The sequence below is a fragment of the Trachypithecus francoisi genome, unplaced genomic scaffold (genome assembly GCF_009764315.1).
Source record: "Trachypithecus francoisi isolate TF-2019V2 unplaced genomic scaffold, Tfra_2.0 Lachesis_group12, whole genome shotgun sequence".
In the NCBI taxonomy this organism is placed as follows: domain Eukaryota; kingdom Metazoa; phylum Chordata; class Mammalia; order Primates; family Cercopithecidae; genus Trachypithecus; species Trachypithecus francoisi.
This window is the reverse complement of record NW_022681457.1, coordinates 67,620,791-67,646,640: the sequence shown is the minus strand read 5'-3', so window position 1 is coordinate 67,646,640 and position 25,850 is coordinate 67,620,791. Positions and strand designations below refer to the sequence as shown.

At 55.7% G+C, this 25,850-nt stretch overlaps 1 protein-coding gene across 7 annotated transcripts; it reads left to right on the top strand.

The window, feature by feature from the left end:
* The first annotated feature begins 4,922 nt into the window (after window positions 1-4,922).
* Window positions 4,923-25,722, top strand: DPF1 (double PHD fingers 1). 7 transcript variants are annotated; one of them, XM_033226057.1, is made up of 12 exons: window positions 4,923-5,096; window positions 12,560-12,720; window positions 12,804-12,911; window positions 17,388-17,515; window positions 17,782-17,871; window positions 18,556-18,634; window positions 18,842-18,973; window positions 20,027-20,077; window positions 20,171-20,290; window positions 22,943-23,055; window positions 24,346-24,419; window positions 24,575-25,722. In XM_033226057.1, the coding sequence occupies exons 1-12, from the start codon at window positions 4,954-4,956 to the stop codon at window positions 24,651-24,653; spliced, it is 1,278 nt and encodes a 425-aa protein (XP_033081948.1). In that variant the 5' UTR covers window positions 4,923-4,953; the 3' UTR covers window positions 24,654-25,722. The 7 variants fall into 7 exon arrangements, with proteins under 7 accessions (XP_033081948.1, XP_033081943.1, XP_033081942.1 ...); XM_033226052.1 differs by having other exon boundaries at window positions 24,346-24,426; window positions 24,583-25,722; XM_033226051.1 differs by having other exon boundaries at window positions 24,316-24,426; window positions 24,583-25,038.
* The last annotated feature ends 128 nt before the right edge of the window (window positions 25,723-25,850 follow it).

Sequence of the window (25,850 nt, the reverse complement as noted above, 5' to 3'; positions counted from 1 at the left end):
CCTCCTTGGTTCAAGAGATTCTCCCACCTCAACCTCCTAAGTAGCTGGGGATTACAGTCACCTGCCACCACGTTCAGCCAGTTATTTTTTGTACTTTTAGTAGAGACAGGGTTTCACCATGTTGGCCAGGCTGGTCTCGAACTCCTGACCTCAGGTGGTCCGCCTGCCTCTGCTTCCCAAAGTGCTGGAATTACAGGCATGAGACACTGCGCCAGACCTGGGCAGGAAACTTCTGACGAGCACATCTGAACATCCCAAGGGCCGCTTAGGGAAGGCCTCCTCTGAACTGCAGCAGGGAGGAGAGGGGAGAAGTGGTTGTTAGCAGTCCTATTTCCTTCAGAGGCAAAAGCTGGGCGCAACGGGTGTGGGGCAGAGTTTTCTGTGATTCCAGGTCCACCGGAACCTTGGATTAGAGGCATTTATGTGTGTATGTGTGTGTGAGAGAGAGAAGGAGAGGGAGAGACCCTGGTGTCCAGGTCCTGGGCAGGGTCTGAGGCTCAGGTTTGGGGGCCCAGTGTCTCCACCGGCAGCCCCAAGACCTGCAGGATGTCTCCCGAATCTGAGGCTTCCCAAGCAGCCTCTGCTGGACAAAGACTGGGGCCACAGCGCCCTCTGGTGGGCAAACCCTTGGGTTCCAGGGTTAGGAGAAGCGACCACAGGTGGAGACTTTTAGGGTGTGTTCCTCAAAACTTAAGTGATGGGAACATCAGGCATTAAGGCCCCGAGGGGTCAGAGCAGGAACCCTACCCTGTGTTTGGGTAGATCAGGGGGTCAGGACTCAAAAGGATTCACATGCAGGCCGGGTGTCCTCTCCTCCAGGAAGGCATCTCTGACTGTCACTCTAGGCCAGGAGACAGCCACCTCTGGGCTCCCACAGTGCCCTGTGCCTTCCCCGCCCCAGCCCCGAGCCCTCGGCCTGTGCCCCCAATCCCTGGCCGGATCCCTCTGCCCGTGCCCCCCAGTACCTGCCCGGACTCCTCTGCCTGTGTCCCTCTTGTTCCAGCCCCGACGCCTCTGCCTGTGCTCCCCATCCCACCTGGACCCCTCTGGGCATCACTGTCTGGTGATGATTCTGTTACTCTTCTGGACTCCAAGTTTAAGGCAAAGTCTGGGCCATCTCAATCACTGCTGTGTCCCCAGCACGTCCACAAAGGGATGGAGACCATCGTTCTCTAGAAATGAGTGGATGTGCCATTTATTTATTTATTCTGAGATGGAGTCTCACTCTGTTGCCCAGACTAGAGTGCAGTGGTGTCATCTCAGCTCACTGCAGCCTCCACTTCCCTAGTTCAAGTGATTCTCCTGCCTCAGCCTCCTGAGTAGCTGGAAATACAGGTTCCCACCACCATGCCTGGCTAATTTTTGTATTTTTATTAGAGTCAGGGTTATACCATATTGGCCAGGCTGGTCTCGAACCCCTGACTTCAGGTGATCCACCCTCTTTGGCCTCCCAAAGTGTTGGGATTATAGCATGAGGCACCGCGCCCAGCCAAGTGTGCCTTTTAATCTATCCCTTCTCTCTGCCTTGAAACCTTAGGTCCAGACCCTCTGCTGGGCAGTTTTCCTTAATAAAGTCCCCAAATTTGCCCCTCATTTCAGGTTTTCTAAGTGTCCATATGGGGTAGGGCACAGCCTGGATCCCACCTGACTCTCTTCGTGCTGGATGCATGCCTTTGGACACTGGGGAGAGGCATGGAGCATGACTAATTGATACATTTATTTTATTTTATTATTTTATTTTGAGAAGGAGTTTTTTGCTCTTTTGCCCAGGCTGGAGTGAAGTGGTGTGATCTCGGCTTGCTGTAACCTCCGCTCCCTGGGTTCAAGTGATTCTCTTGCCTCAGTCTGTCAAGTGGCTGGGATTACAGGCACGAGCCACCACACCTGGCTTATTTTTGTATTTTTAGTAGAGATGGGGTTTCAACGTGTTTTTGTTTTTGTTTTTTTTGAGACGGAGTCTTGCTCTGTCGCCCGGGCTGGAGTGCGGTGGCCGGATCTCAGCTCACTGCAAGCTCCGCCTCCCGGGTTTATGCCATTCTCCTGCCTCAGCCTCCGGAGTAGCTGGGACTACAGGCGCCCGCCACCGCGCCCGGCTAGTTTTTTGTATTTTTAGTAGAGACGAGGTTTCACTGTGTTAGCCAGGATGGTCTCGATCTCCTGACCTCGTGATCCGCCCATCTCGGCCTCCCAAAGTACTGGGATTACAGGCTTGAGCCACCGCGCCCGGCCTCAACGTGTTGGCTAGCTGGTCCTGAACTCTTGACTTCAGGTGATCCACCCGCCTCGGCCTCCCAAAGTGCTAGGATTACAAATGTGAGCCACTGCACCTGGCCAATACATTTATTTATTCATAATTTTGTCTGGGTGTTGTGGCTCGCACCTGTAACCCAGCACTTTGGGAGGCTGAGGCAGGAGGCCAGGAGCTGCTATTTTAACTAGGGTTGTCTCCAAGGAGGTGGCATTTAACCAGAGACCTGAATGAAGTGCGGGATGGAGCGAGGCAGGTGTCTGTGGGAGGAGCACGCTAGGCAGAGGTGCAAAGGTCCTGTGGCTGGAGTGGGATTGGAATGTTCCGGGAACAGGGAGGAGGCTGGTGGGGTTGGAGTGAAGTTAGCCAAGGGAAGGAAGGAGGGGAAAGAGGCTAGAAATGTGATGAGGGTTGAGGAGGGATGGAGGAGGGCATAGTGAGGGCTTTGCATTTTATTCAAATTATGAAAGAAGCTGTTGGAGGTTTGAGCCAGAAAGTGGTTGGATGCAGATATATGCTTAATTAATTATTATTATTATTAGTTGAGATGGAATCTCGCTCTTTTGCCCAGGCTGGAGTGCAGTGGTGTGATCTTGGCTCACTGCAACCTCTGTCTCCTGGGTCCAAGCGATTCTCCTGCCTCAGCCTTCCAAGTAACTGGGATTACAGGCATGAGCCATCACCACTGGCTAATTTTTGTATTTTTAGTAGAGATGGGGTTTCACCATGTTATCCAGACTGGTCTCAAACTCCTGACCTCAAGTGATCCACCCACCTTGGCCTCCCAAACTGTTGGGATTATAGGCGTGAGCAACTGTGCTCAGCCCAGAGATATGCTTCAGATAACCTACTCTGGCTGTGTGGGGAGAGCAAACTTGGGGGGCAGGAGCGCAGTGATGAAAATGCTACCATAATCCAGGCAGCAGACGATGATGGACAGGACTAGGGTGCAGGCCATGAAGGGCAGAGAGTGGGTGGAATCTGGATATGTTTTGAAAATAGAGACAACAGGATTTGCTGATGGGCTTGGGGTGTGTGTGTGAAAAAGAAGAGGAGAGTCCAGGATGATTGATTGCACTTAGAACAAAATCCATTTTCTTTATAATGACCTACGAGGTCCTACATGAGCCGGGTCCTTGCTCTCTCCCCAGGCTGTCTCCCCCTGCTCACTCTGCTTCAGTCACACTCCATTGCTTCCTGATCCTTGAACATGCCACACTTGTTCCCAGCCCAGGGCGTTTGCACTTGTTGATTCTGTGCCTAGACATGCTTCTTAGTGCATGCTGGCAACCTCTAGATCTTAGCTCAAATGTCCTCTCCTTGGAGAAGCCACTTCTTCACTCCTTCAAATCAATCTGTTTTCTTTTTTTAAAGTTATTTTTCATTTGCTTATTTTTTCTTTCTAGAATCTGTGTTCTGATTAATCTATTTTATTTTCGTTCTCTTTCTCTCTCTCTCTCTTTCTTTCGAGACAGAGACTCTCTCTGTTGTCCAGGCTGGAGTGCAGTGGTGTGATCATAGCTCACTGCTGCCTCCAACTTTCAGGCTCAAGTGATCTTCGTGCCTCAGTCTCCTGAGTAGCTGAGACTGCAGACATGCATCCTCACACCCAGATAATTTTTAAACTTTTTGTAGCGATGGGGTCTCACTGTGTTGCCCAGGCTGGTCTCGTGCTCTGGGGCTCAAGCAATCCTCCTGCCTCAGCCTCCCAAAGTGCTGGGATTATAAGTGTGTGCCCGGACTCTTCTCTTTTTCTTTTCTTTCTCTCTCTCTCTCTTTTCTTTTTATTATTTATTTATTTATTTTTTGAGACAGGGTCTCACTCTGCACCCAGGCTGGAATGCAGTGGCACAATCTCGGCTCACTGCAACCTTTGCCTCCCAGGCTCAAGTGATCCTCCCACCTCAGCTTCCTGAGTGGCTGGGACTACAGGCATGCGCCACCACACCCGGCTAATTTTTTGTATTTTGGGTAGAGATGGGGTTTCGCCATCTTGCCCATATTGGTCTTGAACTCCTGAGTTCAGATGACGCACCTGCCTCGGCCTCCCAAAGTGATGGGATTACAGGCATGAGCCACCACGACTGGCCCCATTTTCTTTTCTTTATAGCACCGTTCACTGTCTGAAATGATTTTATCTATTTATTTTCTTATTATCTGTCTTTCTCCACTAGAATGTCAGCTCCTTGAGAGTGGCAACTTTGTTTTGGTCATTGCTGTATCCCCAGTGCCTAGAAGAGTTCCTGGAACACAGCAGGCACTCAGTAAATGAACAAAGGCACTGATTAACCCCCGTGCTTGTTCACAGGCTGCCCGACATAGAAGAGACACCCAAATAGGCCCAGACAAGAATACACGACAGACCTTAGGGTCATCCGCATACCCTGGGGACACCTAGAAGCTAGGGACCACCTGATTCCGCGCCCGCGGTGCCTGGAGGGTGGAGATCCCGAGCTGGAGACCGAGCACTCCCAGGGAGGGAGGAAAGATGCTCTAGGGGGAGCCCCTCCCCTCCCTGTATCCCCAGCAGCCAATGGGAGCGTGGTCCTCCTGACGCCCCCTGGGACGTGTAGTCCGGGCAGGGGCGCCCTCGGGCGCCGCCGCGCGCCCCTAGACTCCACGTCCCGTCGTGCGCCGGGGGGCGCGGGGATTGGCTGAGCCCCGCCCCCGGCCCGCCCCGCTCCGCTCGCGCCGCAGCCCCAAGAATGAATGAAATCGTAGCGCGCTGGGCGGCAGAGCGGGCGGCGCAGGCCGGGCTGGGCCCGCGCGCGGCGGCAGCGGCGCCCCGGGCCGGAGGCGGCCCAGCCGAGCGGGCCATGGCTACCGCCATTCAGAACCCGCTCAAGTCGTGAGTGTCCCCGCCGTCCCCGCCCCCTGTCCAGACCCCCCCCCACCAGGAGCCCTTCCCCCGCTCGCCCTAGGGCTGAGGAGGGGAACCCAGCGCGCGGACCGTAGTTGAATGGGGGCCCCCAGCGCGAACCCTTGCCCGGGGACCTCCACCTCCTGTCGCCCCCTGGGGTTGGGGGCGGGAGCCCCTTCAGGGTCGCGGGGGCGCTTCTTCTTTGTCGCTGTCAGTGAAGGAATGTGGCGCGGGCTGGGGGTGGCGGAGGCCGTTTCCCCACCCAGAGTGGGGGTAGGGGCTTCCCTCTCCTCCATCTCTTCCTCAGGGTCTCCGGAGGTGCCGGGCCTGCCCCAGCCGGGGCTGGAAGCTCGAACACCTAAGTCCGGACATCGGTCTCCAGGGTTTCCATCACCCGCTCTCCCCTCATCAAAGCGCCTTTCTCTCTTTCCCCTTCTTTCTCTGGGGACCCTGGCCCTCGCGGCCGCAGGGTGGGAGCTGAGACGTCGGGGGTCCCGAGTTCCATCCCCGCTGCCTCCCCTTTTTCCTCCCGGAATCTCTGGGAACTAGAAGCCCCGAACCCATGGTCAGCCTGGACCGCGGCATCCCTCCCTTTCCCCGCCCATACACATCAAACGGGAGCATCTCTGATCCCCTTGGGGACCGGCTGCCCAGGAGGCGGTGCCGGGAGCGCCCTCGGTCTCCGGGGATTCCCTCCCTTTCTCCCTGGCCGCGGCCCTCCGAGCGTTCGCCTCCTCCAGGGCCCGGTGACTGGGAACTCGGACGCCTGGGTCCTAGCCTGGCCCCTCCTGACCCTCCCCTCTCCATGCCATCCCTCGAGCTCTCCACCCCTCCCCTTCCCCCTCTCCATCTCGCTCTTGCTTCCTCTTCGGGATCCCGGACTCCCGGGTCCCAGCTCTCCCCCACCCCCCGTTCCCAGGCGGTGACAGCGGGCTCCGAGTGACAGGCGCTCGGCCGCTCCCGCCCTCCCTCCCCGCAGGCGAGCGCGGCGCTCCCCTCCCCCTCCTCCCGAGCCTGGTGGAGGAGGCGGAGGGCGAGCGCCCGCGGCGTCGCACAAAGGGGCCGGGGCGACCTCCCCCACCCTTCCCCCAACCCCGTGCACTGGCTGCCTTGACCTTGAACATCGAGGGCTGGGGGCGGGGGTGAAGGGGGGTGAAATGGAGAGAGCGAGAGAGGGAGCGGTCCCCCACCCCACCCACGAGAAGGGATGCGCCTGCTGGCTGGACCAGAGGCCGCCAGTTGCTTCTGGTTTCTGGCGGGAATGGGGGTGGGAGGTGGAGGGTGGGAGTTGGGAGAGGAAGGGGGGCAGAGACTTAGAGGCACGCGCCTACACGTGTGGCTCCGCCGTGAGCAGGGTGCCGGGAGCCGGTGTGTGGGGCTTGGGTCCGTGTGAGGTGGTGCATGGTGATGACACCCCTCTGCTGCCCTCTCACCTTAAGTGGCACACACAGACAGCTGTCTGTCCTGCGAGGGATATCCGCAAAATGGCTGGGAACGGGGCACCTGTGCCAGTTGGTGGATCTACAGGAGATGGGGCCCCTCACCTTGACCCTGGCCCAGACCCCGGGAGGAGGTGTGCTGCAGCCCTGAGCAGGGGCCCAGCCAGAGTAAGCCTGGACTGGGAGGGCCCTGCCCCTCTGTGCCCTCCCCTTCCAAAAGGTCTCTGCAGGGTAGGGACTCTCTGGCTCCTGAAGGAATGTGAGTCAAATCCCATGGGGACAAGGAGCTGGAGGGTGCCGCCCTCGGAAGTTCCGACTGCCTGAGTTCGGAAGCCAGCTTGAGCCACTAATGTTCCCTGCCGTCAGCCTCAGTTTTGCCATCTGTGTATAGGGGCTTCTAACAGCCCTTACCACCCCATGGGGCTGTCGTGGGGCTTAAATAAGGCCATCTTTGTAAAGCACTTAGCACAGAGACCGACACTGATGAAATGTAGTGATTATTATTATTAGTATCAATATTGATTTATGAAATTGATTTCTACTGTGGGCCAGCTGCCCCACCGGGCACTGGGGGATGGGGCAGGAGGATTGTTTCGGCCAGGGAGAGGACTGGGAGTTCAAGTGTGTAGAAGTGTGTGGGAGTGGTGTGTGCAGGTGGTTAGGGCGGAAGGAAAGAAAGGAGAGCCGGCTCCAAATGTCAGCCTGGGTCTGCGAGTAGAGGTCCTGCTGGTGGGCCAGACACGGAGGCTCATGCCTGTAATCCCAGCACTTTGGGAGGCCAGGGTGGGCAGATCACTTGAGCTTAGGAGTTTGAGACTAGCCTGGCCAACATAGGGACACCCTGTTTTTACAAAAATACAAAAATTATCCGGGTGTGGTGGTGCACACCTGTAGTCCCAGCTACTTGGGCGTTTGAGGTGGGAGGATCGCTTGAGCCTGGGAGGTGGAGGCTGCAGTGAGCTGTGTTCATGCACTCCAGCCTGGGCCATCGAGTGAGACCCTGTCCAAAAAAAAAAAAAAGAGAGAGAAAAAGAAAGAGGAAAGAAAGAAAGAAAGAGAGAGAGAGAAAGAAAGAAAGGAAGAAAAGAAAAGACAAATAGAAATTCTGCTGGTAGAGGAGGACTGTTAGAAAGGTCTACACTCAGAGTGTCTACACTCGGGCTTCTCTTAATCAAATTGACATGAGAGTTTGGGGTGGGGCAGGGGTGAGTGCCTGAGGCTAGAGGTGTGGGAATCAAGTGTGAGAGGGTGTGTTAGGGGACCTGTGAGCAAATGGGAAGTAAGAGAGGAAGGTAGGGTCACAGCTCACGGTGGGCAAGGCGTGGGGTGGCCACTATAGGCCCCTGGAGGCCAGAGTGATCTTAGGGGTGCCACTTTCCCCCACTTAATCCCTTTGTCACACGCCGGGCCATATGTGAATCAGAGACCCACTTCCTCCTGTTTCAGGAGAGGGGCCGGCCAAGGCCTTACCTGGCTTAGATGGGCGAGTTGGTGGAAAGGGTCTAAGACTAGAGGTGTGTGTGTGTGTGTGTGTGTGTGTGTGTGTGGTGTGTGTAGAAGTGACCGTGAGTGTAGGAGTCCTTGACTGGATCTTTCTCATGGGGGGATTTCAAGTGACAAAAATGGTGAAGGCTAGCGGGCCACTATTGTCCGCTGGGGCGCCCCCTGGTGGATGAGGGCGTTTGTGGGCGTGTTAATTACAGTAGCCGCACAAACCTGAATGCTGGCTCTACAGGGGTCGGGGCGGAAGAGGGGAAGGGGAAAGGGGGAGGAGGGGTAAGACGGAAAGGGGGACGGGGTGGTGGTGTTGTGGAGAGACTGGGTCAGTGTGTGACTCAGTGGGTCCGCTCACTCCCCGGGGATCTCTTCCGGTGGAGTCAGTGTGTGTGACAGTGGAAGAGAGAAGGAGGTCAGGACCACTTGGGGAGGGACGTCAGGGTGCCTGCCTCCTTCCTTCAGTCTCACTTTCAAAGAGCCGCCAGGGGGTGCGGGTATGTGAGGTCACCTTCCTGTGCCTCAGATTCCTCACCTGGAAAATGCAGATAATAATAGCAACATGGGGTGAACTGTGCCCAGCACATGATGGGTGCTTTTACTCATTCAACAAATACCTACTGAGCACCTATTTTTTTTTTTTGGAGATAGGGTCTTGCTCAGTTGTCCAGGCTGGAGTGTAGTGGTGTGATCATAGCTCATTGCAGCTTTGATCTCCTGGGCTCAACCAATCCTCCTGACTCAGCCTCCTGAGTAGCTGGGACCATAGGCATGTGCCACCATGCCCAGCTATTTATTTTCTTTTTGGTAGAGACCAGGTCTCGCTATGTTGCCCAGGCTGGTCTCCTGAGCTCAAGTGGTCCTCTCATCTCAGCCTCCCAAATTGCTGGGATTACAGGCATGAGTCACCACGCCCTGCTTACTTATTTTGTTTGTGTGTTTGTTTGCTTTTAGAGACAGAGTCTTGTTCTGCCATCCAGGCTGAGTGCAGTGGTGAGACCACAGCTCACTGCAGCCTCAGCCTCCCAGGTTCAAGCTATCCTCCCACTTTAGCCTCGCAAGTAGCTGGTACTACACTGATGCGCCATCATGCCCAGCTAATTTTACTTTTTTTTTTTTTTTTTTGTAGAGACAGGAGTCTGGATATGTTGCCCAGATTGGTCTCAAACTCCTGGGCTCAAGCAGTCCTCTCATCTAGGCCTCCCAAAGTACTGGGATTGCAGACTGGAGCCATTGCACCTGGCCAGCATTATTCTTTCTTTCCTATTTGTTATTTATTTATTTATTTTTGAGATGGAGTCTTGCTCTTGTTGCCCAGGCTGGAGTGCAAAGGCATGATCTTGGCTCACTGCAACCTCCGCCTCCTGGGTTCAAGTGATTTTCCTGCCTCAGCTTCCCGAGTGGCTGGGATTAGAGGCATGCGCCACCACACCTGGCTAATTTTGTATTTTTAGTAGAGATGGGGTTTCTCCTTGTTGGTCAGGCTGGTCTCAAACTCCCAACCTCAGGTGATCTGCCCGCCTCAGCCTCCCAAAGTGCTGGGATTACAAGCCTGAGCCACTGCTCCTGGCCCGCATTATTCTTTCTGATAGCATTTAGGTATTACCATTGACATCTTAGTAAAGTAAGTATCAGCTCCTTCGTGGAATAAATGGATTTCTTGAGCAAATACTACCTGCCAGGTACCTTTTTTTTTTTTTTTTGAGGCGGATTCTTGCTCTGTCGCCCAGGTGCAATGTCAGCTCACTGCAACCTCCGCCTCCTGGGCTGAAATGATTCTCCTGCCTCAGCCTCCCAAATAGCTGGGAGTACAGGCATGCACCACCACACCCGGCTAATTTTTGTATTTTTAGTAGAGACTGTTGGCCAGGCTGGTCTCCTACTCCTGACCTCAGGTGATCCACCTGCCTGGGCCTCCCAAAGTGCCGGGATTACAGGTGTGAGCCACTGCGCTTGGCCTGCCAGTTACCTTTTAAAATGCTTTGCCTATACTTCCTCATTTAATCCTCACAACACTCCAGTGAGGCATCCTCCTCTTTTTTTTTTTTTTTTGTTGTTGAGACGGAGTCTCGATCTGTCGCCCAGGCTGGAGTGCAGTGGCCGGATCTCAGCTCACTGCAAGCTCCGCCTCCCGGGTTTACGCCATTCTCCTGCCTCAGCCTCCCGAGTAGCTGGGACTACAGGCGCCCGCCACCTCGCCTGGCTAGTTTTTTGTATTTTTAGTAGAGATGGGGTTTCACCGTGTTAGCCAGGATGGTCTCGATCTCCTGACCTCGTGATCCACCCGTCTCGGCCTCCCGAAGTGCTGGGATTACAGGCTTGAGCCACCGCGCCCAGCCCACTCATCATCCTCTTTTTACAGATGAGGAAACTGAGGCCCAGAAAGGTTAAGTCATTTGCCAAGGTCACATGGCCACCAAGTGACAGAGCTAAGATTTGAACCCTGGAGGTGTGACTACTGTTTCTAACCTGCACTGCTGCTGTCAGGCCTGCAGAAGGCGTTGAGCAGGGCGGGGTGACCGTGAGCGTGGCTGCTGGAAGAGACAGCCCCGGATGGGGACTCTGGAGCCAGGAGGGACTTGGGTGGGGGGGGATGGGAGGTGTCTGCTGGAAGCATGTTGGTGAGAAGTCTGTGTGGGCACCTGGGAGGTGTCTCTGCGTCTCTTAGTATTGCAGTGTGTGGATGTGGCTGTGAGTCCGTGCGAAGGTGTGTGAGTAGGAGTGTGTGGGAGGCTGTGAGTCTCCGCGTGAATGTGTGTGTAAACTGCCATGCGTGGGCGTGTGCGAGTCCAGGTGTGCATGTGATTGTGTGCACGCGAGAGCGGGATATGTGGACGAGTGAGGGCGGGTGAGTGACGGTGCGTGCCCCGGGCCCCTCCTCCGCGCCGTCCCCGTCCCCACGGGGTCCCGGGGGCCCCCTGGCCTGGGACTACCACTCCCGGCATGGCCCGGGCGGGCCCGCCCCGTCGCCGCTATTGGCCGTGGCCCTCGTGCTCCCGCCCCCCGGGAATGAATGGATGGGCGGCCTCAGCGCCCGCCCGACCGCTGGGAGGACCGACCCGGCGGGGACCTGCTGGGGGCAGGACCCGGGGAGCAAGATGGCCACTGTCATCCCTGGCCCCCTGAGGTGGTGCGGGCTGGCAGGAGGCGGGGAGGGAGCGCGGGCGGTTCTACACGGGCCTGGGTGTGTGTGGCAGCCGGGGGTGGGGCCGAGGGGGTGTCTGGGGGGCTGTCACCGAGTGTGGGGCTGCGTGGGGGTGCGAGAGTGTGTGACTGTGGGTCTCTGACAAGAATGATGTCGGATGCGCCACTCCCTGGAGCGGTGGAGGGCGTGGGGGACCTCCAGATTCTTTTTGGGGAAGGGGGACATCGTCCCCTCCCTGCGACCCTCGGGTCTGGGAGAGGGTGAAATGACCCGCGGGTGCGGGAGCCTTGGCAAACTGGAGTGAAGTCCACACTACCTTTGTCTTGGGATGTGGAGTGTGTATATGTACCACTTATTTGTGTTCTGGTTTTTTAAAGAATTTTTGGGGGATAGGTGTGTGGACGCGTGTCTGTTTCCTTTTATCCTGCACCAGATATCTTTGGATATTTGGGTCTCCCAGTGTGTGTCTGTGTCCTTTGGACATTTGTCTTGTGTTCTGTGTTTTTGGGTATGTAGGACTGTGTGTATTTGTGTGTAAATTTTTGTGTGACTGTGGGTGGATTTGGCTGTTTCTGTGTTTCATATGTGTGTGTGTCTGTGTGGATGTGTTATATTTTACATACTGGTTCCACATTGTGCATCTTTGTAAATGTGTGCACCTGTGTGAATCTATGTGATTTCTTTGTGTTGTATGTCTGGATATTGTGTGTGTGGTTTGTGTTGTGTCTTTGGATACGTGGGTAAGTGCATGGGGGGTAAGTGGTTTCTGTAGTTCCTGTCTTTTGACATGTGTGTGTCTGTGTGTCTTTGGCTGCATGAGGTGTGTATGTGTGTGTGGTGTTATGTTTCCATGTTGTGTGTCTTTGTGTGAGTGATGTGTTTCTGGTGTGTGTCTGTGGATATGTGATGTGTCTTTGTGCATGGTTATTTGTGTGGTTCGTCTCCACACTATGGAACTTGGGATATTTGTCTTTTTCAGTAGATATTTATGTGTGCACGTGTGTGAGGTTTGTTTCTCCTTTGTGAGTACTGGGATTTGTCTCTCTTTGTGTGTGAATCCTGTGTGACTGTGTGTGATTTGTGTTGTGTGTCTGCATGTGTTCACGTAGGGATACGTCCCGGTGTGTTTTTGTTTCTGTATGGTGTTTCTACTCATGAGCTGGAGGCCTGTTTGAGTCCCAGTTTGGGGGCCCCTGGGCCCTGTCCCCTTCCCCCAGCCTGGGTCCCGGAGTGGGAGGAGGAGAGAGGTGAAGCTGGAGGGGTCGGCCCACCCCTCCCGAGCCTGGGCGGCCCGGCAGCCGGGGGAGGGGTGCTGGGCGACCCTGTGCGCCTGCCCTTGCTGACAGCCGCCCGCCCGTTCGCTGCCCCTCTAGCCTAGGCGAGGAATTCTACCGCGAGGCCATCGAGCACTGCCGCAGCTACAACGCGCGCCTGTGTGCGGAGCGCAGCCTGCGACTGCCCTTCCTCGACTCGCAGACCGGCGTGGCCCAGAACAACTGCTACATCTGGATGGAGAAGACCCACCGCGGGCCGGGTACCGCCGGGAGGGTTGGCGCGGGGCGGAGCGGGGCCGGGCCACCCCACCGCCGCCGCCCTCTCACCCTCCTCTCTCTCCAGGTTTGGCCCCGGGACAGATTTACACGTACCCCGCCCGCTGTTGGAGGAAGAAACGGAGACTCAACATCCTGGAGGACCCCAGACTCAGGCCCTGCGAGTACAAGATCGGTGGGTGTAGCCGCTGGGGCCCCCAACGGTGTCCCAGGGCCTGCTGTGTGTCCAAGCCCGTCTGTCACCTTTATCCGCCTTCTAGCAAGTGTCTGCCTGGCTGGCTGTGTGTCTGCCCATGTGCATCTCGGGTGTTTCCCAGAGATTCCACAGTTTCTCTGAGTCAGTGAGTGGCGACTGCATCTCCTACATGGGCCCAGTTGTTGTTATTTATTTATTTATTTATTTATTTATTTTTGAGACAGAGTTTCACCCAGGCTGGAGTGCAATGGCGCAATCTCACAACCTCCACCTAGTGGGGAGTTGAACCTTGAACCCACAACCTCCGCCTAGCGGGTTCAAGCGATTCTCCTGCCTCAGCCTTCTGAGTAGCTGGGATTATAGGCATGTGCTGCCACGCCCACCTAATTTTGTATTTTTAGTAGAAATGGGGTTTCACGGTGTTGGTCAGGCTGGTTTGGAACTCCTGACCTTAGGTGATCTGGCCACCTCGGCCTCCCAAAGTGCTGGCATTACAGGCATGAGCCACTGCACCTGGCCTGTTGTTTTTTAGATAGAGGCAGGGTGTTATTATGTTGCCTAGGCTGGTCTTGAACTCCTGAGCTCAAAGGATCCTCCCTTCTCAGCCCTCCAAAGTGTGGGGATTACAGGCGTGAGCCACCACGCCCCACCAAGGGGTCCAGTGGTATTGGGGGGCATAGTGATACCTGTTAGGTGTGTATGGGTGTATGGGGTTTCTCACTGCATCCCTTCCCTGGGAGTTGGGATGGATCAGTATCTGCCTGTATTTTTTTTTTTTTTTTTTTTTTTTTGAGATGGAGTCTGGCTCTGTTGCCCAGGCTGGAAGTACAGTGGCATGATCTCAACTCACTGCAACCTCCGCCTAGTGAGTTCAAGTGATTCTCCTGTCTCAACCTCCCGTGTAGCGCACATCAACATGCCCAGCTAATTTTTTTGTATTTTTAGTAGAGACGGGGTTTCACCATGTTGGCCAGGCTGGTCTCGAACTCCTGACCTCAGGTGATCCACCCGACTCAGTCTCCCAGAGTGCTGGGATTATAGGCTTGAGCCACCGTGCCCGGCCATCTGCCTGTATTTTTTTCTGTGGGTGCCTGAGGGTGTCCGCCTCTGTATCTCCCCAAGGGCGTCTGGATGTCTCAGTGTCTGGTTGGAGCTCTTTCCTCTCTTAGGTGTATCTTCCCAGGTGTCTCCAGGTGTCTTAGAAGGCTTGTCTTGGCCGGGCGCGGTGGCTAAGTGTAATCCCGCACTTTGGGAGGCCGGACGGGGGACACGAGGTCAGGAGTCGAGACCATCTGGCTAACACGGTGAACCCCGTCTCTACTAAAAAAAATACAAAAATTAGCGGGCGAGATGGCGGGCGCCTGTTAGTCCCAGTACGAGGGCGGCTGAGCAGGAGAATGGCGTAACCCGGGAGGCGGAGCTTGCAGTGAGCCGAGATCGCGCACTGCACTCCAGCCTGGGTGACAGGCGAGACTCCGTCTCAAAAAAAAAAAAAAAAAGAAGGCTTGTGTCTTGGTATGTCTGGTTTGTCAGGGGTCCAGCTCCTTCCAGTGTATCTGGGTGTGTTAGGCGGTGCGGCCGTCTCTTTCTATGGGTGTGTAGGTGCCTCGGAGTGTCTGGGAGAATCTCTTCCTGATGGTGTCTGGCGTATCAGGTGTATTTCTGCACGTGTGTGTCAGTCCATCAGAGGATCTGGACTTAACCTTGAATGTGTTTAGGAGTATCAGGGTCATTGGGGTCAGTTTCTCTTCCTGAGTCGGAAGGTCTGTGTGTACCAGGAGTGTGGCAGTGCACACCTGGCTGTGTCTCTTTCTGTATGTGTCTCCTGTGTGTGTTTGTGTGTATCTAGCTGAGCAATTCTCCCTGGGTATGTTGGTATCTCCCCACTGTGTGTCTAGGCATCTCATCTGGGTGTGTCTTCCCCGGGTGGGTCTAGGTATCTGGAGGGCTAATTCTTTCTTCCTTCCTTCTTCCTTCCTTCCTCCTCCTTCCTTCCTTCTTCTTTTATTTCTTTCTCTTCTTTCTTCTTTCTTCTTCCTTCCTTCTTTCTTTCTTCTCTCCTTCCTTCTCTTTCTTTTCTTCCTCCCTCCCTCCTTCTCTCTTTCTTTTTCTTTCTTCTGTCTTTCTTTCTTTTTTTTTTTTTTTTTTTTTTGAGACGGAGTCTCGCTCTGTCGCCCGGGCTGGAGTGCAGTGGCCAGATCTCAGCTCACTGCAAGCTCCGCTCCTGGGTTTACGCCATTCTCCTGCCTCAGCTCCGAGTAGCTGGGACTACAGGCGCCCGCCACCTCGCCCGGCTAGTTTTTTGTATTTTTTTTAGTAGAGACGGGGTTTCACCGTGTTAGCCAGGATGGTCTCGATCTCCGACTCGTGATCCGCCCGTCTCGGCCTCCAAAGTGCTGGGATTACAGGCTTGAGCCACCGCGCCAGCCTCTTTCTTTCTTTCTTTCTTCTTCTTTCTTTCTTTTTCTTTCTTTCCTCTTTCTTCCTTTCTCCTTCCCTCCTCCCTCCTTCCTTCCTTCTTCCTTCCTTCTTTCTCTCCTTCCTCCTTTCTTTCTCCTCTCTCTCTTCTTTCCCTCCTCCCTCCTTCCTCTCTTCTTTCTTCTTTCTTTCTTCTTTTTTTTTTTTTTTGAGACGGAATCTTGCTCTGCACCCAGGCTGGAGTGCAGTGGCCGGATCTCAGCTCACTGCAAGCTCCGCCTCCCGGTTTACGCCATTCTCCTGCCTCAGCCTCCGAGTAGTGGGACTACAGGCGCCGCCTCGTCGCGGCTAGTTTTTTGTATTTTTAAGTAGAGATGGGGTTTCACCGTATAGCCAGGATGGTCTCGATCTCTGACCTCGTGATCCGCCCGTCTGGGCCTCCCAAAGTGCTGGGATTACAGGCTGAGCCACCGTGCCCGGCCCCTTCTTTCTTTCTTTTTTTCTTTCTTTCTTTACTCTTCTCTTTCCCTTCCTTCCTCCTTCTTCCTTCCTTCCTTCCTTCCTTCCTTCCTTCTTCCTTTTCTTTCTTTCTTTTCCTTCTTTCTTTCTCTTTCTTTTCTTCCACCCAGTTGGAGTGCAGTGGCACGATCTCAGCTCACTGCAACCTCTGTCTCCCGGGTTCAAGTGATTCTCTTTCTCAGCCTCTTGAGTAGCTGGGATTACAGGCGTGAGCAACTACATCCGGTCAATTTTTGTATTTTGTTTTTAAGTAGAGATGAGGTTTTATCATGTTGGTCAGGCTGGTCTTGAACTCCTGACCTGAAGTGATCCACCCACCTCGGCCTCCTAAAGTGCTGGGATTACAGGTGTGAGTCACCGCACCTGACCAGCTGATTGTCTCTGAGCATCTCTGAGAGTACCCATGTGTCTGGGTGTCTCCAAGGATCTGGCTATACCTCTTTGAGTCTCTAGGCTGTATCTGAGAGTGTGGCTTGGCCAGGCATGGTGGCTTATACCTGTAATTCCAGCACTTTGGGAGGCCGAGGCAGAGGATCGCTTGAACTCAGGAGTTTGAGACCAGCCTAACATGGTGAAACCCCGTCTCTACCAAAAATACAAAAATTAGCCGGTGTGGTGGCGGGCCAGCCACTCTGCCTGTAGTCCTAGTTACCCAGGAGGCTGAGGTGGGAGGATCACTTGAGCCTGGGAGTCGCAGTGAGCTGAGATCGCGCCACTGCACTCCAACCTGGGTGATGAAGCGAGACCCTGTCTCAAAAAAAAAAAAAAAAAAAAAAGAAAAAAAAAAAAAGAAGGGGCCGGGCGCGGTGGCTCAAGCCTGTAATCCCAGCACTTTGGGAGGCCGAGACGGGTGGATCACGAGGTCAGGAGATTGAGACCATCCTGGCTAACCCGGTGAAACCCCCGTCTCTACTAAAAAATACAAAACACTAGCCGGGCGAGGTGGCGGGCGCCTGTAGTCCCAGCTACTCCGGAGGCTGAGGCAGGAGAATGGTGTAAACCCGGGAGGCGGAGCTTGCAGTGAGCTGAGATCCGGCCACACTCCGTCTCAAAAAAAAAAAAAAAAAAAAGAGAGAAAGAGCTTGGTTGGGCCTCTTCCTTTCCGCGTCTGTCTCAGACAGTCTGTCTGGATGTCCCCTGTGGGTGTCCGTGTGTCTCCTCTGTGAGTGCGTGTATCTGTCCGTATTTGTCTGGGTGTGTTTAAGAGTTGCTGTGTCTTCCCTGAGTAGGTCTGGGTGTGCCTGACGGCCTGTGTCTTTTTCTGAGGCTTTCCGGTGTATCCAAAGTTCTGACTGTGTCTCCTGCTGTGCGTCCCAGGGCATCTGAGGGTGTGGCTGGGTCTCCCCGGGGTCTGGGCCTCCCTTCTAGGGCGTGTAGTTAAATCCTCGCCTCTGCTGCTGGCCGAGTGTGGGAAAGCTTCTTCCCTGCCGCAAAGAATACGGTCCCTCCACCTGCATAGTTTGAGGTGTCCTCCAGGGTCAACTTCCCCATCTGACCCCGTCATGGCCCTGTCCCCAGACTGTGAAGCACCCCTGAAGAAGGAGGGTGGCCTCCCAGAAGGGCCGGTCCTCGAGGCTCTACTGTGTGCAGAGACGGGGGAGAAGAAGATTGAGCTGAAGGAGGAGGAGACCATTATGGACTGTCAGGTAGGCCCACCCCTGGGGGACCCCCTACATGGCTTCCTCTCACCCCTGCTGGCCGCCAGCCCGGGCCCTCATGTTCCTGCTCTGAAACCTCCCGGTTTCCTCCAGCCCTTGGGCATCCCAGTCTCCATCCTCCCAGCCTTCATCTCTTGTTTAGAAGAACTCCTGACTTACACTCTCATCCCCAATCTCCACCTCTGCCCAGAGCCCCTCCAAAGCAGGTCAGTGGCCCCTATTTTCTTGATCCGTCTCCTTTCTCTATTGCCCAGAAACAGCAGTTGCTGGAGTTTCCACATGATCTCGAGGTGGAAGACTTGGAGGATGACATTCCCAGGAGGAAGAACAGGGCCAAAGGAAAGGTATCACCCCAAGGTTCTCCTCTCCCCTGCTCCCTTCAGTGATGGGTCTCATTCGTAGAGCAGGCGCCATGGTCGGCCCCTGCCACAGTCTGACCTCATTGAATCCCAGAACAGCCTGCAGGGGTGGGGGATTTAATACCCATTTTACAGATGAGGAAACTGAGGCTCATCTGTATTAAGCCATTTGGAAAGCAGAGATTATGCAGTGGGTTAGAGCTACCTTCACCCCCGTGCCGCAGAGGAAGAAGCGGAAACTTGGAGAGGTTTGAAGCCCCACGGCTAGGACGTTTGCAGAGCTGCAATTTGAATTTGCAAAAGACTCTGTTTTCTCACTTTCTTTTTTCCTTTTTATTTTTTTTGAGACAGAGTCTTGCTCTGTCGCCAGGCTGGAGTGCAGTGGCGTGATCTCGGCTCACGGCAACCTCCGCCTCCTGGGTTCAAGCGATTCTTCTGCCTCAGCCTCCTGAGTAGCAGGGACCACAGGCATGCGCCACCACACCCAGCTAATTTTTGTGTTTTTAGTAGAGATGGGGGTTTCACCATGTTGGCCAAGGTGGTCTTGAGCTCTTGACCTCATGATCTGCCTGCCTTGGCCTCCCAAAGTGCTGGGATTACAGGTGTGAGCCGCCGCGCCCGGCCTGTTTTCTTACTTTCTTGGCCTCTCACTCCTGACTCTCCCTACAGGCATATGGCATCGGGGGTCTCCGGAAACGCCAGGACACCGCTTCCCTGGAGGACCGAGACAAGCCGTATGTCTGTGATAGTGAGTCCTTCTGAAGAGGGGGAAAGGCAGAGAGAGGAGGGCCCAGAGAATCCCCACCTTGTGGCCCTCTCCCTCCTGTTCCAGGCCCCGGGTTGGGGGGATGCTCAGGTCTCTGGCCGAGGGGGGAGGTGTGATCCTGGAGGCCAGGGTGGAGGCAGCATGGGCCTGGAGGGGCTGATAGGCCCTCCCGGCTCGCTCGCTCCCCAGTCTGTGGGAAACGGTATAAGAACCGGCCGGGGCTCAGCTACCACTACACCCACACCCACCTGGCTGAGGAGGAGGGGGAGGAGAACGCCGAACGCCACGCCCTGCCCTTCCACCGGAAAAACAACCATAAACGTGAGCTGGCAGGCCAGGTGGGGGTGGCGAGGGGCCCCGGGAGCGGGGAAGAGGAGCCCAGCTGGGGGTGGGGGTGGGGGGGCATTAGACATTTCTGGAAAATCTCCAGCTCAGCCGTTCCTCCCCCCACCGACCATGGGGATGCTGGCTCTGGGGTTGCCATGGCAACCAACCATCGCTCCTTCGCTCCCGGCCGGGCGTAATATTTCTGGGTCTGATTTATTGTTTCAATTAGAGCTTGGGGAGGGGGGGTGTGATAGATGGCTCCCCTCCCGCCCTGCCTTCCCTTTCTCCTTTCTCTGCTAAGCTTTGGTCAAGGGGCAGGGTCTGTGACCTGGGAGCCCTTGGCGTCCACCTGTGCCAATCCCATGCCAGTTCTGACAGCTGAGGGATGGGGGAGGCAAGGAGGGTTTGGGAGAGGCAGCAGGGAGACACCGTCTTCCCACCTATCTCTCAGAGGTAGAGGCTGAGTGTCTTCACCCTAGGCCACTACACACCTGGACACCTCAGTGTTCAGAATTTTTCTTCTGAGTGTCTGTTTCTGTACCAGATCTTGGCTAGGGGTACTCTCTGAATTTGTTAGATACAAATGACTGAGGGTGCACTTGGAAGTGGGTGGCTGGGAGACATGTATGTGAGAAGGGAAGCAGGGAGCCCTTCTTCAAGCTGTCTTTACCAAGTTTGGACCCAATAAAGAGGACGTGTCAGTTGCTCAAGGAGTTGGGAATCCTGGCTGGGTGCAGTGGCTCACACTTATAATCCCACCATTTTGGGAGGCTGGGGCGGGAGGATCGCTGGGGCCAGGAGTTGGAGTCCAGCCTGGGCAACATACCAAGATGCTGCCTTTATTTTTAATTGAAAAAAATAAATAAAAAGAAGAGTTGGGAGTCCCGATGAGAACTGTTTTCGTCTCTCCCCACGGCTTAGGGTAGCTACTCACTCTTCCAACCTCCCCACACCTGGACTAAGAGGTCCATCCCTGGGGCTGAGGCTGGGGGCAGGGTGGAGCCTTGCCTGTGGTGAGAGTCCCTCTCTCTGTCCCCCTTACCCCAGAGTTTTACAAAGAATTGGCCTGGGTCCCTGAGGCACAAAGGAAACACACAGGTATGGATGCCTCCTTCTGCTCCTAACGTCTGCAGCCACCTTTGCGGGGTGTCCTTGCCTGCCCCGTGCCAATGCCTGTCTGCTGTCTTGCAGCCAAGAAGGCGCCCGACGGCACTGTCATCCCCAACGGCTACTGTGACTTCTGCCTGGGGGGCTCCAAGAAGACGGGGTGTCCTGAGGACCTCATCTCCTGTGCAGACTGTGGGCGATCAGGTGACGTTCCCCACCTGAGGTTTCTGGGGGCCGGGTGCAGAGGACATTCAGGAGTGCAGACCTGGAGGGAGGGAGGCGAGGCGGTGAGGACTGAGGGGACCCTGAGCGTGTAGGGGATACTGTGGATAACCAGAGCTAGCGAGGCTGATGTAACTGCTGAGGATTGTGGGAATTGGGTCGGATCAGTGAGGCTTCAGGGATAATGGGATGTCGCTCTCATGGCACTGTGGGTAGCGGCCTGTGCTTAGCATGGCATCAAGACTAGTGAGAGGCCGGGTACAGTGGCTCACGTCTGTTATCCCAGCACTTTGGGAGGCAGAAGTGGGAGGATCACTTGAGGCCAGGAATTTGAGACCGGCCTGAGCAACATAGCAAGACCCCCATCTCTACAAAAAATTTAAAAATTAGCCAGGTGTGTTGTTGCTCACCTGTAATCCCAACAACTCAGGAGGCTGAGGCCGGAGGCTCCCTTGAGCCCAGGAGTTTGAGACCAGCCTGGGCAACATAGTGAGATCCCATCTATTAAAAACAAACTTAGGCCGGGCACGGTGGCTCAAGCCTGTAATCCCAGCACTTTGGGAGGCCAAGACGGGCGGATCACAAGGTCAGGAGATCGAGACCATCCTGGCTAACATGGTGAAACACCGTCTCTACTAAAAAATACAAAAAAAAAACTAGCCGGGCGAGGTGGCGGGAGCCTGTAGTCCCAGCTACTCGGGAGGCTGAGGCAGGAGAATGGCGTAAAAAACCTGGGAGGCGGAGCTTGCAGTGAGCTGAGATCCGGCCACTGCACTCCAGCCTGGGCGACAGAGCGAGACTCCGTCTCAAAAAAAAAAAACCAAACTTAGCTGGGCATGGTGTCGCACCCCATTAGTCCCAGCTACCCAGGAGGCTGAGGTGGGAGGCTGCTTGAGCCCAGGAGGTTTTTTTCTTGAGATGGAGTCTCCCTCTGTCACCCAGGCTAGAATGCATTGGCACGATCTTGGCTCACTGCAACCTCCGCCTCCTGGGTTCAAGTGATTCTTGTGCCTCAGCCTCCCGAGTAGCTGGGATTACAGGCGCACACCACCATGCCTGGCTAATTTTTGTATTTTTAGTAGAGACGGGGTTTCACCATGTTGGCCAGGCTGGTCTCAAACTCCTGACCTCAGGTGATCTGCCTGCCTTGGCCTCCCAAAGTGCTGGGATTAAAGGCATGAGCCACTGCAACCAGCCCCTTGAGCCCAGGAGTTTTTGATCAGCCTGGGCAACATAATGAGAGCCCATCTATTAAAAAAAAATAGGCTGGGTGCAGTGGCTCACATCTGTAATCCCAGCACTTTGGGAGCCTGAGGTGGGTGGATCACAAGGTCAAGAGATCAAGACCATCCTGGCCAACATAGTGAAACCCCATCTCTACTAAAAATACAAAAATTAGCTGGGCGAGGTGGCGCATGCCTGTAGTCCCAGCTACTCTGGAGGCTGAGGCAGGAGAATCGCTTGAACCCGGGACTCCAAGGTTTCAGCGAGCTGAGATCGCACCACTGCACTCCAGCCTGGGTGTCAGAGCAAGACTCTGTCTCAAAAAAAAAAAAAAAAAAAAGCTGGGTATAGTTTCACACCTCATTAGTCCCAGCTACTCGGGAGGCTGAGGTGGGAGGATCACTGGAGCCCGGGAGGTGAAGGCTACAGAGTGGGCTCTGATGGCACCACTGTGCTCCCGCCTGGGCAACAGAGTGAGACCCTGTTTCAAAAACCAAAACAAGACAAAAGGAGTAGCAAGAGAGGAGGGTCAAGGTATGGCGGGTAGTGGGCTGTGTGGTGTGAGTGGCGGATGCCACCACCTGGGCACTGGTAGCAGGACGAGCTTGCTGTAGAATTGTGGCTTACAGATGTGGTTTCCTGTGGTGGACTTGTGGGCAATATGAACTGTGGTTGCCTCTGCACAGTAGGTCATGAATTGTGGTTGTCATGGCATCATGGGTAGTGAAATATGGTTGTCATGGCAACTCGGTATAATGGAATGTAGTTGTGATGGCACTGGGGCCGTGGTTGCAGGGGGCGGGCACCATGGGTCGTGGCTGCAGGTCGCAGCTGCGAGTGTCTTTGCACCGGGGCCGTGGAATGACGGACAGCCTGGCTCTCCCTGGTATTGTCAGTAACAGTTTGGTTGCTGGGGCATCATGTAGAATGGGCTTTAGTTGCATGAAACCAAGGTGTGGGGACCCTGCTGTGGAAGGCGGTTGCCATGGCATTGTGGCTGGGAGAGTGTGGTTGCCACGTTGCTGTGGTTAGCAGGACCCCTGGCCGTTCTGCTGTGGGTAATGGAATGTGGCTGTCTCAGCACGGTGCTTAACAGAATGTGGTTGCCACGGTGTTGTGGGTGGTAGAAAGTGGTTGCCGCAGCACTGTGGGTAATGGAATGCGGTTGCCATGGTGTTCTGGGGAGCAGAGTGTGGTTGCCATGGTGGTTGTGGTAGGAGACTGTGGTGGCCGGGGGACGGCTGCTGGCCACGTGGTTGCTGGGCAGGTGTGGGGTCAGGCTGTGGACCCCGGCAGCTCATCCCAGCCTCATCAGCCGGGGGTAGGGGCTGAGCTATGGCTCCCCTGGCGGTCAGTGCCCAGCAGGGGCACGCTGACCTCCTAACTGCACCCGTGCTCCTTGGCCCCCAGGACACCCCTCGTGTTTACAATTCACGGTGAACATGACGGCAGCTGTGCGGACCTACCGCTGGCAGTGCATTGAGTGCAAATCCTGCAGCCTGTGCGGAACGTCCGAGAACGACGTGAGTGCCACCCGCCCCCCGCGTGCCCTGCTGCCCGCCCCGCTTGGCACGTCCACCTCTGCTTCTTGAGCTTAAAGCCTGTGTCTGAGCCCTCCCTGGTGAACACGAGTCCCCTGTGTTACCATTATGCTGGTGTCCATAAACTGAACCCGGCACTTTTTCCTCTTCGTCTCTCTGGCTCCTCCCAACCACCCTCTGAAGCAGGTGGTCTTGTTCCCGCTTCACAGGGAAGAAACCGAGCTCAGAGAGGGAAAGAGACCTGGCCAGGGTCAGCCAGCTAGGGAAATGGAAGAGCTGAGATGTAAAGCGATGACCACTGCTGGCACAGCTGGTATCAGATCATCTTAGGATTGTTTAAAGCCTTCCACAGGCCGGGCGTGGTGGCTCACGCCTGTAATCCCAGCACTCTGGGAGAGGCTGAGGTGGGTGGATCACCTGAGGTCAGGCGTTCCAGACCAGCCTGGCCAACATGGTGAAACCCCGTCTCTACAAAAATACAAAAATTAGCTGGGTGCCTGTAGTCCCAGCTCCTTGAGAGGCTGAGGCAGGAGAATCTCTTGAACCTAGGAGGTAGAGATTGCAGTGAGCCGAGATGGTGCCACTGCACACTCCAGCCTGGGTGACAGAGCGAGATTCCGTCTCAAAAAAAAACACCAAAAACAAAAACAAAAGCCATGACCGTTGCTGGCAGAGCTGGTATCAGATCATCTTGGTGTCATATAAGGCCTTCCACAGGCCGGGAGTGGTGGCCCACCCGTGTAATCCCAGCACTTTGGGAGGCTGAGGAGTTTTGAGCCCAGCAGTTCTAGACCAGCCTGGGCAACATAGTGAGACCCCCATCTCTACAAAAAATTTAAAAAAAAAAAAAAAAAAAAAAAGCCAGGCATGGTGGCCCACACCTGTAGTCCCAGCTCAGGAGGCTGAGGCAGAGAATCACTTGAGCCCAGGAGTGTGAGGCTGCAGTGAGCTGTGACTGCACCACTGCACTTCCAGCCTGGGCAACAGGGTAGGACCCTGTCTCTAAAAATATAAAATAATAATAATAACGAACCTTCTGCAGAGCCTTATGAAACCCCCACTTATAAATCGCAAAGGGACCGTCCCGAGGGATATGTGCTTGGCTAAGCAGTGTTGTGCACACATTTCCTGCTGCAAAGACCTTCTCAGAGACTTTCTTGGCAGGCCTCACCTCCCCCCAGCCCCCTTGACCTAGCCCCTGCCCCAGCCCCCCACCCCCGTTTCTGGTGCCCGTGCCCCCAGGGTGCCAGCTGGGCGGGTCTCACCCCCCAGGACCAGCTGCTGTTTTGTGACGACTGCGATCGGGGTTACCACATGTACTGCCTCAGCCCCCCCATGGCGGAGCCCCGGAAGGTGAGAGGAGAGGCAGGCACCACGTGGGCGGGGGTGGGGGGGATGGGGGTGGGAACGCCCATCTGCCTGTTGTCGAAAACTGTGTCCTCTGGGTGGGAAGGGGCTGGGGCAGCCCTCCCAGACCTGGGCCTGACTCCAGCTTCGGCCGCCCCGCAGGGAGCTGGAGCTGTCATCTCTGTCTTCGGCACCTGAAGGAAAAGGCCTCTGCTTATATCACCCTCACCTAGGCCGGCTCAGCGCGCCGGGACTCTGGGGTGGTGCTTGCCTACCTGCCTCTCTGAACTCCTCAATTCTCCCCCACCCTGAATGCCCCGCAGCGGGAGGGGGAGAGGGGGAAGCCGAGAGGGGGCTGGGCCACCCCCTCCCCTCTGTGCAAGTGGAATGTCTGCCCTGTGGGTGGGGGGCCCGGCCAGGGCCTCTCCCTCCCTCCCTCCCTCTCTGTCCCTTGGCAAATGGACACCAGGGGCTTCTCCCCTCAAAGCCATACCCCGCCTCTGGGCGGGCATGGGGGGTGGTGGGTGCCAGCCAGGGGCATGGACAGAGCCTTTTTCTAAAGAAAAAGAGAAAAAGTTTAAAAAAAAAAAAAAGAAAAAAAAGGAAAAGAAGTTAATATATACAAAGAGTCCTCCAAGGCCTGGCTGGGTGGAGGGGCGCTGCTGAGAGCGTCCACTGGGCACCCGCCTCTGCCGGCCCCCTGCCGGGCGCCCCAACCCCAATTTCTGGAGCTGCAGCCGTCCCGCGCCCCACCCAAGGTGGGCACCTTCCCCTCCTGTGCCCAGGGCGGTGGGCGTGGTGTCCACCTGCCCCTCCCGGTGCCCACGGTGGATACTGCATGATGTGAACCTTGGTTTTGAACTCTGTTCCTGCCCCTCCCCGACCGCCCTGGCCTGTGCCCGCCCCGTGCCTGCCGTGGCTGGTGGGTGGCGGTGGTGGGGCCGGGTGGGCCCCCGCCCAGCGCCTGCTGGAATGAGAAGCACAGACTCCGCCACGGACTCCTTTTCCTCCCTCCTCCGCCCTCCTCCCGCCCCGCCAGGCCTGGCGGCCCCCGCCCCCGTCACTGGCCATTTTGGGGGGAGTGAGGGGGCGTGGCTGTTTCTTGTGGTTGTGTGTGTTTGTTGTTCGGGTTTTTAAAAAGGGAAACTGAGACTGCAGGTGGGGGAGGTGGTGGGTTTTGGGGGGATGTCCCCCAGTCCAGGAGTGCCCTCCCACTTGTCACCGAGTCTCCTCTATTGCCTGCCTCTGCTGTGAATTAACTTGTTCTGTGTATTAAACTGGGCCTGACCCCTCTGCCCACGACTGCCTCGTTCTCCCGTCTGGTTTGGGGCATCACCAAGAAGGAGAGGCCAGCGGTCGGGGCGGGGTGGGGGGGCCTTGTTGGGGGTGAGGCGACCGGCCAGCCCCACCTCCATCCACCTCCTCCTCCC

Coding starts and splice junctions, on each gene's coding strand:
- DPF1 (XM_033226057.1), top strand. CDS start 4,954: ATGAATGAAATCGTAGCGCGCTGGGCGGCAGAGCGGGCGGCGCAGGCC. Junction 18,635..18,841: donor CAAGCCGTATGTCTGTGATA/GTGAGTCCTTCT, acceptor CTCGCTCCCCAG/TCTGTGGGAAACGGTATAAG. Junction 23,056..24,345: donor GCGGAACGTCCGAGAACGAC/GTGAGTGCCACC, acceptor CTCACCCCCCAG/GACCAGCTGCTGTTTTGTGA.